At 45.1% G+C, this 14,655-nt stretch overlaps 1 protein-coding gene across 4 annotated transcripts in view; it reads left to right on the plus strand.

Moving 5' to 3' along the window:
• The window catches only part of SERTAD2 (SERTA domain containing 2), a 123,857-nt gene that overhangs the window by 88,493 nt on the left and 20,709 nt on the right, over positions 1–14,655 (plus strand). Inside the window, exons 1-2 of one of the 4 annotated variants that reach the window (XM_033142731.1) lie at positions 231–482; positions 860–964. The exons of 1 other annotated variant lie outside the window; for it this stretch is intronic. In XM_033142731.1, the coding sequence (XP_032998622.1) occupies positions 924–964 (41 nt within the window). In that variant the 5' untranslated portion in view covers positions 231–482; positions 860–923. Of the gene's footprint in view, positions 1–230; positions 483–859; positions 965–14,655 lie in introns of those variants that run through there. 2 more of the 4 variants (XM_033142734.1, XM_033142732.1) reach the window with 2 other exon arrangements.

Consider the following 14,655-nt stretch of genomic DNA (forward strand, 5'->3'; position numbering starts at 1 on the left):
TGGAGAGCGGAGCCAGCGCTAGTAGCAGCAGAGCCAGCAGCGGCTGAACGCGCCCGCCTTGCCTGGGGACAGAGGCGGGGCTTCCCGAGCGAGCCAAAGGGCAAGGAGCTCGCTGGAGTCTCTCCTCCTTTCGCTCGCTCTGCCTGGCCGGGGTTGCTGCTGCTGTTCTCGCAGCGCCTGCCTGCCGCCTCTCCTCCCCGCCTCTCTCGTCGTCCCTCCCCGCCTCTCCTCCTCCTCCTCCTCCATTGTATAATGCTTCGTGACCGCCGCCGCAGCCCGAGCAAAGCGGAGGCTTAAATCCTTCCCGAGCTGCATTCGCTTCCCCGCCCCCACTCCTCTCCTCCTCCTCCTCCTCCTCCTGCCCACCGTCAGCCCCACCACCCGCGGGCGAGGAGAGCGACATATGGAGCTGGGGGAAGATTAGGAGGAGCGCGCAGGAGCAGCCCCTGATGCTTCTCAGCTCTCAGGAGGAACTGCATGTGGTAAGTGCAACTCGCGGCTCGGGAGGAAAGATTTGAACCGGAGAGGAGGAGGAGGCGGCGTGGGGGGGGGGGCTCTCGCCGCTTTGCCCAGCCCTAGGACCCACTGGATCGGGGAGATGCTGAGAACTCTGTGTTGTCTTGGGGAGGGGGTGAGGTGGCGATGGAAGGCAAACCCGGAGGCTGCCGCTTAAGAAGCAGCCCCTCCCCAATTTGTTGGCGAGTCAATAAAGGCAGAAGGGAACCCGTGTCGTGGGGAGAGGGGCAGGAGGGGGCAGAGGAAGCGCTGCTTTTCGGTTGCATGATTTGCTCCCCCTTGTAACCCTCCGGAGAACTACCTTTCAAAACCCACCGCCACCCCCACCGCCCGCCTTTCGAAGAGATGTGCAGGAAAAAGAGGTCGGCTGAGTTACTTTACTTCCTTGGAAACGGTTGAGGGTCCAAATGTGCAGACGGATCGGAGGTTCCCGTGTTGCTTTGAGCAGGTGTGTGTGAGCGCGCGCGCGCGCGTGCGTGTACAGTATTCCGAATTTCTCACGTTCTCTCCCTCCTCGTCTGTGTATGAGTGGCGCATTTAAGAGTTTCTCCGAGCCATGTTTACAGTGCAACTTGCTTTTGCTCTCCGATAAGTTTCAGTATGTGCTTGCAGACCAACATTCGCTGGAAACTGCACCCTGTAATTTTGCTTTCTGATCCTGGAGGAGAGGAAGAAGTAGCGTGGGCGTTTCAGAACCTCGAGCTGTGAAAAGTTGAGGGTCTTGTTTAGAAACAAACTGGCAGACCCCAAGTGAGGGTGATTCTGTGTTGGTGAGGACACTTTGAACTGGGAAAAAGAGGCTCAGTGTAGAAGGTTTTTGTAGGTAGAACTGAAATTCTTTAAAGTGAGACAGGTTGCAAGCATACATGTTCTGGTAGGTTACTAAAAGAGCTAGATTATGGTATTCCATGCTTTGGCATCTCAGCATGGCATTGTGGTGGTGATGTCTGTATGTGGGTGTTTTTTCATGCAGATAGTCTGCATCTTAAAAACAGTGCTGGTCTTTAATATGGAAACTAGTAAACATTATTGTTCCTAAGATTTGTTTTGCACTTTCTAGTAGATTCTAGCTTCTCCAGTCATTGACAACACATAAATACTGAACCTCGGTTGATTTCCTACCCTTCTCGTGGAATATTGTGGCAGGGACTCTTCTTGCAAATTAGCAGCGCAAAATGAAATGGGTAGCTCAGGTACTTGCAGGTTCACCTAGCAAGGACCCTTCCTGGAAGTTCTTTATTTTCCCATCTAGCATTCAAGATTCTGAATCAAGATAAGCAATTCAGTTGCTTTCCAAAAATCAAACTGAATGCTGTCTTATTTTATCACTAAAGGTGCTCTCCTAGGCTTCTGTGAAGTTCACATAAATGCTTTGAGTGAAGACCCAGTGCCAGAGCTAGGCCAAGTATGTCTAATTTCTTCGGGTTTCCTTTGGTTGAGATGACAGGGAATTGATTCTCAAAGTTCATCTGCACCTTTGTATCCAGGTGCTATTGAAAGAAAAGAATAAAAAGTGGGTGGGCGGTAGCACTGCTCCCAAACTCTAGACTGTTGTAGCTGTCAGATATGAGAATTGTGCAGGCTTCTCTTCTTGGATTGTCAAGCCTTTCATATGGTCAAGCCTGTTGTAGAGTTAATTTTGAAAAAATGCTTTTCTGTAAATAAATAAAAAGTGCAGTGCTGTATATACAGATTGGTATATCAGAAACTAGTGACTTGAATAATAATAGTGCCAGACAGGTACATGAGTCTGAACAGTGGTAATGTTCCCTAGGATACAAGCAAGTATTGTAGCATCTTAACAGCTGCAAGAGTTTTTTTTTTTGTTTTTTTTTTGGTGCCTGATACTACTTCAATTAGCTCCATAATGAAAAATCACAGTTTGGCTTCAGAAGGAGCAATATTAATCTTTTTTTTAAAAAAAAAAAAATGCAGTCTTGTTAAAATTTGTATGATGTGCATTAAAAATCCAAATATGATTCGTATAGTATGTCCAGTGCTGTTTCTCTTGCTTTTTGAAGTTTCCCTAAATAAATGGGGAAATTTGTTCAAATACAATGGCATTTAGATGTGACTTTTTAAGGCAAACCTGAGATGAAGGCTAACAAGCTCTTGTCCTTAATGTGAAGTCTGGTGACTACTTAAGAGCAAACTCCACTGAAAGCACTAGAACTTACCTCTTTGTAAACATGATTTGGGCTGCACAAGAAAACATGCTTTGTTTCCTTTTTGTATTCCTTTTTGCTTGCCCCACATTTCCCAAATTACGGAGCAGTGATGAAAATTGCATAATATTTACAGAGTCGTTCGCGACTGGACCTAATGGTCAGGGGTCCCTTTGCCACCCATAAAATAGGGTTGCCGTATTTTGAAGAGCAAAAAAGAGGACACATTTGCCAGGACACATTTGTAGGTGGGCTGGGGAGGGGAGGGGAGGGGAGGGGGAAGGAAGACAAATGGTAGTAATAGTGTGTGTGCAGTAAAAAATAAAAGGTGTATTGAAATAATTAATAATGGTAATTACAAATGAAAATGACATGCCCTCCAACATTTTGTGAGAAAAATTCAGGGCACCCTCCCCCACGAGCCTGCATCCCCATCACTCGCCCCCTACCTGCCACTGATCCCTTCCATGCCCACCTGCTCACCCCCTCTTTCCCTTCTCTCTCTTACCTTTGCTATCTTTGGCCTCCTGCTCATGAGACACTGCGCCTCCAGACGATGCGAGGCGAAGCTGAACGGCCCTGGGAAGGCCTGGCCTGGCAGCCGCCAGAGATGCCATGAGCCCTAGAGCATCCCCAGAAGGGTCGCCCAGCCTGCGCCATGTCGCTCCCTCCGCTGGCTACCAGTGTCACAAACGAATGGTACAAAAATAAAATAAAACCCGGACATTTTGCAAAATTTTAAAAATCCGCCCAGATGGTGATTTTGCCTTTGGAAAAAAAGGACATGTCCAGGAAGTCATTGTTTTGTAGGATCCTGGTTGAATTTGGTGTACATACTCAAAGCAGACTTCTCCAAACTCAGGACTAAAAAGTTTGAAGTTTCACCTCCAACCTGTCTTATGCAATAGCCAGTTGAACCACTTTACTGATGACTGCTGTGCTTTCTTCACCCTTGGTATGAATCATTGGTGGAGAAAACATTACACAGTTTCATTTTATACCTTGCATATTTTGGAAGTAGTTGGGACTGTTGGGGCTGATCAGCAATATTTACTAGTGAAGAATTTTTGCGTTGACACCATGTATGTATATTCATATGCTGTACTGTATATCGGAAGGGAGATTATATTGTTATTTAAAATGTGGGCAGTTTTCCTATGACCCACTTATAAGGGCTCTTCAGTGCCTTCTTTGGAAATACAGTTTCTGTCTAAAAAGATAGCACAAATGGAGACGGCTCCAGTTGCAACAGCTTCTTGGCCAAGGGGGGGGGGGGGGGCGAGAGAGAGAGAGAGAGAGAGAGGAAAAGTAACTGTGCCAGAAACAGCAGGCTCTGATTACAGAGTCCAAAGATCATTTAAATGCACTAAAGGGGAAAAGAGAAAGAGTGCAAGGTTCAGTTTAAATGGCTGCAGGCTGGCAGTAGGTTTAGGGCACAGGCACAGCTGATTCTCCTACTTGTAAAATCAGCATTTTTCCTTTCCTTTTTTTCTTTTTGCTAATTGTTAAGCTAGGAAACAAAAATTCATTGATTCATTGAAGTGCAGAATGAAGGTAGGGAAAGCCACCCCTGCAGTGTGAGGTTCTGTCATCCCTTTATGTGGACAGTGTGCTCACCCATAACCTCTCCCTGGTCTGCAGTGCTGAGCATGGACACATGTAGCTTTGTGCAGATCTGGTGCACTATGTAAACAACTGACCCACCAAATCAATTCCATGCAAACTCCCATGCCCTCAAAGGCATTTTACAGTAAAGTGTGGTTTTCATGGTACACTAGCAGATTTCAATTCCTGGCTGGGACAATAAATTGCTTAAGTTGCTTCTACTTGAAACTCTATGTGTCTTTCCAGCAGCCTCTATGTTTCCCCTATGGCTGGAGAAAGGAGATATTAAGGGATCTGAAAGCAGGTTGACAGAGGTTTTGCATCCAAAGGTGAAATGAGACCACCGACAAGGATCTCTCTTTCAAACTTACTTAAATGTTCAGATCATCTGGCGAATGCTCTCACGTGAGGGAGAGCAGATATTGGCTGGGTTGTCTTTTCAAATTCTGGCGCTACAGGAAATGGGTGGCTCAGGACTCCAGGTCCACATCAGTTGGGAGAAAGTCGCAACAAACTTTTGCCCTACCCAAAGCTCTTACAGGAGCAAATAATCTATCACTATCTCAGCCTTCACCAACCTGTTGCTCTCCCAAGTGTTTTGTAGTGAGGTGGAGTAAAAGTACCTTACAGGTTGCCTTTCTTGTTTGTGTCATGCTGGTGTGAATTTGGAATACCTTTTGTTAAAGGTTATGGGGCCAGTGTCTTCCTCCTTTCAGAAGGCCCACGGTTGGGTCATGTGACTGGAAATCAGCATGGCTGTTTGGTGAGCTCAGCTATTATTGCTGACCATGTGATAAAGTAGTCATCAGCTTCCACAGCCAGATACATTTCCAGTGCATAATGAGGTAAGGTTTTCTTTTTTGCTGCACATCTTCCCATAGCTTAAAAAGTTGATGAGATCACTGTGTGCAGAAGCAAATGAGTGCCCATTTCATTGTAAAGGAACACATGACCAGAGCTGATTTTTTGGTCACACAATTCTTACTCCTTATTCTGTCCTGTCCAGGGCAAATGAGAAAGTGTGCTGGGGAATTTTCTGTTTTATTCTTTAGGAGTTCAGAGAGTCCCTAGATTTCAGAAAGCTAACTTGTGGGCCCTGCAGAGCTGAGTAGCTAGGAACCTTTGAGCATCTGTGATGGGGTGGAAGTTGCTTGCTGAGCACAGTACCCTGTTTCTCCTAAAATAAGACATAGCCATAAAATAAGCCATAGCAGGATTTCTATGCATTTGCGAAATATAAGCTGTTCCCCAAAAATAAGCCATACCCCGAAAATAAGCCATAGTGACGCGGCACCTCCCATTAAAACAGCCTGGAGAGGCGTGGCTATGCAGCGTACCGATGCGACACGGTTAAAATAAGACATCCCCTGAAAATAAGCCATACTGTGTTTTGTTGAGGGGAAAAAATATATAAGACGGTGTTTTATTTTAGGAGAAACACGGTAGTTAAGATAGCAAATAGACTACTGTCTCCACCTTTTCTAACACTTGAAATCTGGGCTGATAAACTTAGACATTCACTGGTGTAGATGATAATTGCTGCTCCCATGGTCCTAACATATTTTGTGTATGTGTGTGTGTGTGTGTGTGTGTGTGTGGTGATTATTAAACAAGGACTCAGTTCCTTAATGCTGAGGCAGAGAAAAAAACCATGCCTGGAAATGTCAGGCAGTCTCACTCATTTATGGTACAATCCTTTGCAAATTATCCAGGAGTTATGGTTCAACAGGGGTTACACCCAGGGAAGTTTGCATTGGGTATTAGGCTTAGAGTACTGCTGCATGACATCAAAACGCTGGAGGTTTGGGAAATGTATGATGAGTTCTGATTCCAAAAGTTTTACATTTTGAATAATGCTTGGGCAATTTGCAATGCTTTGAGTTAACTAATGTTTCTTGCATCAGGTAGTATTCATATGAAAAGAAGTGGACTAGATTTAATTGCTCTAAACAAAATTAATAAAAGATGTGTTTTAAAAAAATCCTCACCAAATCTAAACCCGCTGCTTTTAATTTTCGAAGATGTTGTTTTCCATTTAACTGCTGTAGAACTACTTTCTCTGTAATTTAAGGTTTTAATTAATATGTGTGCACAATATTTTCTTTGAACTAATAGTTCTGTTAGGTGTGACTTTTTTTATGTAGTGTGAGGTAACCGTGCTGAAAAGCTTCGAAAAGTTTTGTAAGACAACATGATCATTAGTTTCTTGCTTTCTTTACCTGGACTTCTGCATCAGTTACTGGTGGTGATGGTGGCCAGCTGTTACATTGAATTTAAAGTATTTTCTTTTGCCTTTATAAAATGAGCAGCGATAGAGAAACACCCATCATGATAGCAGGAAAATGTGTGTGGATGTGTTGGGGGGGGGCATTGGAAGGAAGGCCTGTTTGAAATAGAGTGTACAGCTAGTCATTCAGCAGGTCTGACTAGTTTCTGAATGCCCCAGGGCGGGTTTGTCTTAATAAAGTGCAGGTAGCTGTGAAATGAAGTTCTTGGATCCAGATTTGTCAGTATAGTGCCCTCTTAACATCTCCTCATAAAAGAGTTAGGTGTTTTTGGGTTGTTGTTTTTTTGCAGCTAAAAAGAACTTTCTCAAATTCAGATAAAGTTGACAAATATATATATATAGAACTTGTCATAGTGCACTTTTCTTTTTAGTGCACTTCATTGATTGGCTCCTTGGAATGGTGGGGACATTCTTAACTTCTGCCCAGAGGAGCATGGGCTGTCTGAATATTTTATACCGGGGTGGCCAACTCCCAAGAGACTGCGATCTACTCACAGAGTTAAAAACTGGCAGTGATCTACCCCCAATTTTGAGGTTCAGGTCAAAGTTGTTGAGCTTTTATTAGGAAGGAGGAGGACCCATGGGGGGGGGGGGTTGGGTCAAAGTGGTTGAGTTTTTTCAGGGAGAAGGTAAAATGTTGAGTTCTTTGGGGGGGAGCCACAGATGTTCAGCTACTTTGGGGGGAACCAATGATCTACCAGTGATCTACTGCAGATGTCCAGTGATCTACCAGTAGATCACAATCTACCTGTTGGACATGCCTGTTTTATACCAAAGCATGGCTGTGTTGGTTAGATAGGCCTTGCAAGACACTGAGAACATGCATGAAGCAGAGATGAGCCATTCATACTCTCTTTGTCTCGACAGCCTGCAATATTATTAGCTGCTTTTAACCTCTTTTGCCTTCTGTCACCAGAAAAGTGACTTGCTGCTTTGTATAGTGGCCATCAGAAAGTTTCTTTAGTTCATCCCTCTCTCTCCCCAAGGGCCACAATTCTTCTTCCTCTGTGCATCAGAAATCAGGCCTGCATTCCACTTTCCTCTCCCATCTGCTTGGGGAGCAGATAATTTCTGATTAATTTCCTCCTCTTACTGTATTTGTTGCCCGTAACCCTTCAGCCAGAGCGTATTCTTTGGTTTTGTTTTTAAACGTAAGTAGCTGGCTCTTGTTCCCAAGTGTTAATGTAATATGATATACACGATGCACCCTGCAATAGTGTGTTCTAGTTTTTTCTCCTCCTCCTCCTGTAACTATGCAGTAAAAACTAAGAGTTGATTCATATGGTTGGTAAAAAGAGGAAAGGGGTGGTAGAGGGGGATGAGTCACTCGTGTTTCTTCCCTCTTAACAGAGAATTTGCTATAGAATTTGCATATGTCTTTACAACTTTTTCTTTCCCCGGTGGCCATTTAGAATAAAGTTGCTCTTCCAACTTTTGTTCTCACAACAGCCAACCTCCTAAACCGTACCATCGTGTCTTCATAACTACACAGTGTTCCACACAGATAAACACCAGGGAGAAAATGACTTCTGTCAAGCAGATACTTAACTATGAAATCCAGCATTTAAAATTAGACACTTGTGTACTCTCTCTCTCTCTCTGTGTATTCCAAAGTGGTGTACAAAAGTAATAAAACACAGCATAAAAATATGTATATTCAATTAGTTACACAACAGAATGATCGGATTAAACATTAGCATCCTTCGGTCATTTTTGTTGTTATGTTCTTAACTGTGCAAAGACTGAGAAAGTGGGACTGTCCCTGGGGGCTCTAATCCTGCCACCATGCCCCCTTCCAGCCTGTTGTGCTCTCCACACTTGGGGGCATTTTTGCAATGGGGAGTTCCTGTGGAAGCCACATCAGTTCTTGATGTGAGCTGGAACCATGACAGAGCCTCCACACCTTCAGCAGATGTCTCGGTTGCACACATAGCCCCCTATAGCATTGACATGTGGGGCCTGCAGGGGATGTGACAGTATGGAGGGGGGGGAAGCCCATTCTTTGTTAGAGGGTAACCACTTTCTGCATATGAGGAACTGAGGCTCACAAGGACACAGCTTGTTGCCCACAGATCTTCCATGAATCCAAGGCTGCCTTAGAGCCATGTGCCTAGTTGTTGTTGTTTTTTTAAGGAAAGTTCAGGTCATCCCTCTTACCTGGCTATGAAAGGTAGGAGCCTACAACCAGAGAGTTGGCTAGTTTATTGAAAACAACATGTGGAATTTAGTCCTGTCATTTACACACATGTTGGTTGCTTTAGCTTTCATTACCCAAGTCTTCAAAGCTTCCTTCCCCCTCAATTTTCTGGTCATAATTGCTGTGGCTGCTCTGCTCCTCTGTCTCTCTTCACTTTCTCACTTTCCTTTTCTCAGGTCCCAGCTTGCCAGTCCGCTGCTTGTGTACTCTGCCCCTGAGAGTACTTCCTCCTCTTTCTTGGATCCCCAGTGACTTTTTAGCCAAGGGAATTTTTGGTTATGTTGGGAGCAAGGGGGCCGTGTGTGATGCTGGAGAAGAGGTGGAAGCATTGTGGAGTGTTCATAGATAGTCTTCTGTGGGTGAACTGAAAGCTCACTTAGACTAGAACTAAAATGTCACACTGGCTGCAGAGGCAGGAGATGTTGTAGGTTGACTAAGAGGAGACTCTGGAAGTGGGACAGCTGAAGGAAAGGGAGCTGGGAGGAAGGTTGCAGAGTTAGCACTGGACTCAGAAATGGAAACCAGATCAAAGCATAACCAGAGCAGGCAAGGGCTTGAGGAAACAATAGGCTGAGCAGATAAGGAATGGAGGAAAGGAGGGGCCAAATGAGGAGCCTGAGTGTGTAGAGAAAGCTTCTACATGAGGTGCACTTTGCTGGCAGGAAGAGGGGTGGAGAGATAAATGAAGAGGACTGAGCAGCGAAGGGTGTTGGCTGGGTGCCAGTAGACTTGAAGGAAGCAGAACCAATTAGCAGTAGGAAGAGAGAGAAATCAGGAGATCTGAGGAAACAACTTCCACAGGGGAAGCCATAGTACTCTGTTGTGGCAAAAACAACGAAAAGTCTTGTGGCACCTTAAAGACCGAGAGATTTTGGCATGAACGGATTTGCTTGGCAAAGGTGCGGCATTGGAGGAAAAGCCAATCAGTAGAGTACCAAAAATGCATGTGAAGGCTTGGGCGGCCACTGGGGTCTCATGCATTACATTTCAGCATTTGGAGGTGTTGGAAGCCCTGCCATACACAAAAAAGTGCACTAAAAAGAATCTACTACTTTGTTACATACATAAGTACGATACTCTAAAACTTTCTATAATTCTTCTGATGTTGTTGAATTATGACCTTTATTAAATCTTATTGAGTGAATGAAACTTTAAAATTCAGTTTAAAATTCTGTTTTAAATTCTGTTTTAAATTCTGTTTAAAACTTTGATATGACCCGCTTGATGCTGCTTAATAATGATTCTGTAAAATCTTAAATACTGAAACTTAAAATACTGAAACCTGATGTACTCTGAACTATGTAATTTTATTTGATATTATTTGATACTGCCAGCTGAAGAAGGCATCCATGCCGAAACGGGGCCCTGTCCTGGTATCCCTGGTTTACATCTGACACGCATCGGAGAAGCTCTGACATCAATTTCTAAAAGACTCTTAAGGAAAATTTCCAATATGAAACTACTTTTGATTTAAGACTGTAATTCTTTACAGAATTGATATTACATTTTGATTTACTTACGAGTAAACGTATGTTGTTTGGTTAAAACTTTTGGCCAGAGTTCTTATTTGGATTCTTTTTAGTGTATTTGGCAACAAGAACTCCAACTTCTTTTACATACACAAAAAGTGGGCAACCCTATAAGCAGCTTAAGAACAACAAGGGTCTGTGAGCTATGGGCTAGCAAGTACAATTGCGACTCTCCCTTTCATTAGCAGGAGCCTGGCACAAAGAAATTAAGCAAGCAGCCCTCCACTTATTGTGTTATCTTCCTGTTTGGGGGGAAAAAACTTTGCCTGCTTAATTTCCTTGTGCCAGGCTGCTGTTAACAGAGCAGGGCCAGAAAGAAAAGCAGCAAACCAACAGGCAAAGGAGCCAAGAGGACCAAAGGAGACATAGGCTTGGCTGCTTTGAGGGATGTGTATAACTGACAGTTCCACTAAATGCAACTTTGCCTGTTTTCTTCAATTCAATGAGGAGGCGGCAAATGTTTTTGAGCTAGTCAGTCAAAACATCTGTAGAGGGAGGCATAGACAAGGCAAACACTGGGGTAGGCTGGGACTACAGTATTCCAGCCCCAGCCAGGTTCCTTCCATGGGGTGGGAGGGACTGGCTGCTTGGAGGTAGGCAAAATTGGGTGCTACTGGTTGGTGGCGGCACATAGTCTTGTTTTTCCCTACCTCTTTGTGGCTGTGGGAGGCAACCTGTTCACAGGGGGTCACTGCTGACAAGGGAAGGGACAACCCCAGTCCAGGCTACATCTGGATCTTCCACGCCACTTTTTTTTAAAGGGGGCTGCTGTCCACACAGTGTGGCCTTAGCCCTTGGTAGTTTAAATGGCTGGGGGTGGTAGGAGAGCCCACGTGGACAGGAATATTATTAGGGGGGAGAGGCAATGAGGGAGGATTTCCAAACTCATGTTCACTTAAGTGTTGTAGTTGTGGGGGCTATGGGAAGACCAACCAACCCCACAGGCCATTTCCCTGAGGGAAAATTGGATCAGATAATTGGAGGCCATTTGCAGGGGAGAGTTGGGGCAAAGGGTTAAGCAACCCACCCCTTGCACCTGCCGGTTCTCTGTTGTAAATGCCTCCAGTTCTCCTCCCTCTGGGAATTGTTCAGTTTACAGTACAGTGGTGCCCCGCTAGACGAAAATAATTCGTTCTACGAGTGTCTTCGTAGAGCGAATTTTTCATCTAGCGAAGCGGCAATGTAGCGCGGAGGTTTTCGCACCGAAATTTTTTTTCCCCCGTCTCGTGACGCAGCCCCATTGACTTTTTCATCTTGCGGGGCAGCCTTCCGCTAGCAAATGCCGTTCGTCTAGCGAGTTTTTCGTCTAGCGAGGCATTCGTCTAGCGGGGCACCACTGTATGTAGTTCCTCGCTCCGACATGTGGTTAGTGGCTCTAACTTAAATCTCTCTGTCACAGTGATTTGCACAGCAAAACGAAGCAGAAAATGTTTTGCCAAACTGCACACATGCTACCCTGTACCTTTAAATCACATTCAAAGCGCATTCTTTCCCTCAAAGAATTCTGGTCATTGTAGTTCATTTGGTGCTGTTGGGAATTGCAATTCTGGGAAAAACAAACCAGGGGTCCCAGAATTCATTGAGGGAAAGAATGTGTTTTGAAGGCTCTTTAAAGAGTCTTTAAAGGTGTACACAGCTTCAGTCTCCCCCTTGACTTTGAGGGTTAAAGATGGGACAAATGAACATGTTTTACGAAGCACAAAATGGTAACTGCCTGCTGGCCCAACCTAATGCAGGCCACTTGCCCTACAGCCCACTGTGGCTTAACATTCAGGTACTTGTACTTTCTAGAGTTCAATTGTTTGGCTGGTGTGGAATTGTAATAAATCAGCCTAGGTTCCCTATAGGAGTTTTCAAAATTCTTCTCAGACAAAACTTGCAAGTGCACTATAGTTCAAACAGCGCAGGAGCTTGGAATACATTGAAAAATCCCGCATTCATCCCCATTTGTCTAGTATTACTGTTATTATGTAAATGTGTATACTGCCCTTCATCCACAGATCTCAGGGTGATTCACAGTTACGTCTGGGCAATGTATCGATGACATCGGCGAGGGCCGGTATGAGGGTGAGACCACGATGGCTGCTTCGCCCGGCAGTAGTATATCCCTTTGCCACCAGAGGGACTCAGGAGCGGCTGCTGTTTCACCTGCCATATACTGCCAGGTGAAGCAGCCATTGCGTTCTGGCCCCCATACCACCGGCAGGTGGCGTCTTTAAATTGTTCTGCTGGGGGGAGCGGCACAGCTGTCAGCGCCTCAATGGAGCAGTTTAATGAAACCCCCACCCAGCCTATGAATCGTAGCTGTCAACTTTCCCTTTTTTTGAGGGAAATTCCCTTATTCCAGCACCGTTTCCCAATGCAAAAATAAAAAGGAAGGTTGACAGCTCTGCCTATGATCAGCTGAGAAGCGGGTGGTTTAAGAAAGCCTGCTTCTCATCTGATCAAGCCACCCCCAGACGGGGGGGGGGGGGGGCCTTCATTAAACTGCTCCGCTAAGGGGTGGTGGGCAGCCTTGCACCCCTTAGCGGAACAGTATAAACAAATGGTCTGCCTGTGACTCACCAGCCGGCTGGCGGTCCACCTCTTTCTCCCGGGAGGAAGAAGTAGCCCGCCCGCCTGCACTAATGTAGCGCTTGTGCGGCAGCCTCTGCCGGTGCCGCCTTAGCATGGGTGGGGGCAGGGGCTGAGGTGTTTGTGCAGTGGCCTCAGCCCTCGCCACCACCTTCACAGGGGCGTGCCACCACTTCCACCCGGGAGAAAGAGGTAGCCTGGCCAAGCCAAGGTAGAGGCAGCCCTGCGAATGGAACCTTTCAGGCGCTCTGTGTGCTTGGCTACTATCTGGCTGCCTTCACCCAGGAGGGTGGGCTGCATCTTTCCTCCCAGGGTGGTTGGTCACCTCAGGAGTAAAGATGCAGAGCGCCCGCTGGAGCAAAGGCAGGTACCTTTGAGGGAGGCCCCGCTCCGGCCCACCTCTGTAGCTTGCCCCCCCCCAGTGCCCAGTGAGACAAACAAGCTGCATTGGCCCCTGAGGTGCCAGGGTTAAACCACATGGGAGTGGCAGCGATCTCATCTCAGTCCAGTGCCTCACAGGACTGGGGCAAAATGAAGCTTGTTCCTTCCTCCATTTCAGCCTCATGGTGTATCATCAGATTGTGATTTTTGGCTGGTGATACATAGTGATGTTGAAAAGCTGACATCGCCCATCCTTATTCACAGTATAAAATTGGTTTCATATTTCATGTATATAATAATAAAAATGAAAATAACAACAACAAATTATTTATATTCTACCCATCTGACTGGGTTGCCTCAGCCACTCTAGGAGGCTTCCAACAAATAAAAACAACTTAAGACATCAAACATTAAAAAGTTTCAGATGTCTTCTAAAAGTCAGATAGTTCTTTATTTTCTTGTCATCTGACAGGAGGGCATTCCACTACCGAGAAAGCTGTAAAATGTCCATCTCTCTCCCCTGCTCCTTCTCATTTAAAATAATAGTAATAATAATAATAATTAATTAATAGCCATAAAACTTGCTAAGCTATTAGGGGTCTGATTTCTTCTCATTGAACAGAAAATGAAACTTCCAAATGCCTGAAGTCCTAAGCTAACTGAGATCCATTCTCTCACCAAAAACTTCTCAGCATAGAATAGGTAGAATAAATTGATGTTTGCATGCGGTTACGCCACTTCAGAAGCAATATGTTAGCTGCCTCCCTCATTCCTGCATGTACAAGGGAAAAAGGAAACCATTGCAAAATGACTGAATGGGTCACTTGGGCCAGGAGGTTGTTTTTTTTTACTGTTAATTGTTTGGTTAGTTGTTCTCTACATTGGCTTTAATATTCTCATTGTGCAAACTTGCAACGCTTATTTCTTATTTGAAATACTCTCTGGGCAGGAGGAGTCTTACTAAGCTATTGTGGTACATTTTGCCCATTCTATTTTGCCAAACATTAGGAAGACAACAAAAAAATCCAGTTGGTGATCTCTCTCCTTAAGAGCTTGAACTACAAATTGGGGCATTTCCTGGTCTGCATTTTGGCCTCAGAGGGTCCACTCTTTCGCTCTCATCCCCCATCTGCAGTAGGGCGGGGGGGGGGGGGATAGTCCTGAAGTGTCTTACAAAGTGTTTGTGTGGACTGCAAGGAGTGAAGCGCTTTAAACGCTCTAAAAGTGCTACATAAATTATTAGAATTAGTTACACATTGAAGATTCAGAAAGCTGTGTTTCTTTATTTGTTTTTAATGGTGCATTTGTCTAATAACGCTGCTGTGTGCAGACTGTGGCTGAAGGCAAGAATTGCTGAAAACTGCTTCTGAAGTGACAAGGACAAACTCCTGCAAAAAAGGA

Source organism: Lacerta agilis, chromosome 3 (assembly GCF_009819535.1).
Source record: "Lacerta agilis isolate rLacAgi1 chromosome 3, rLacAgi1.pri, whole genome shotgun sequence".
NCBI classification, from domain to species: Eukaryota; Metazoa; Chordata; class Lepidosauria; order Squamata; family Lacertidae; genus Lacerta; species Lacerta agilis.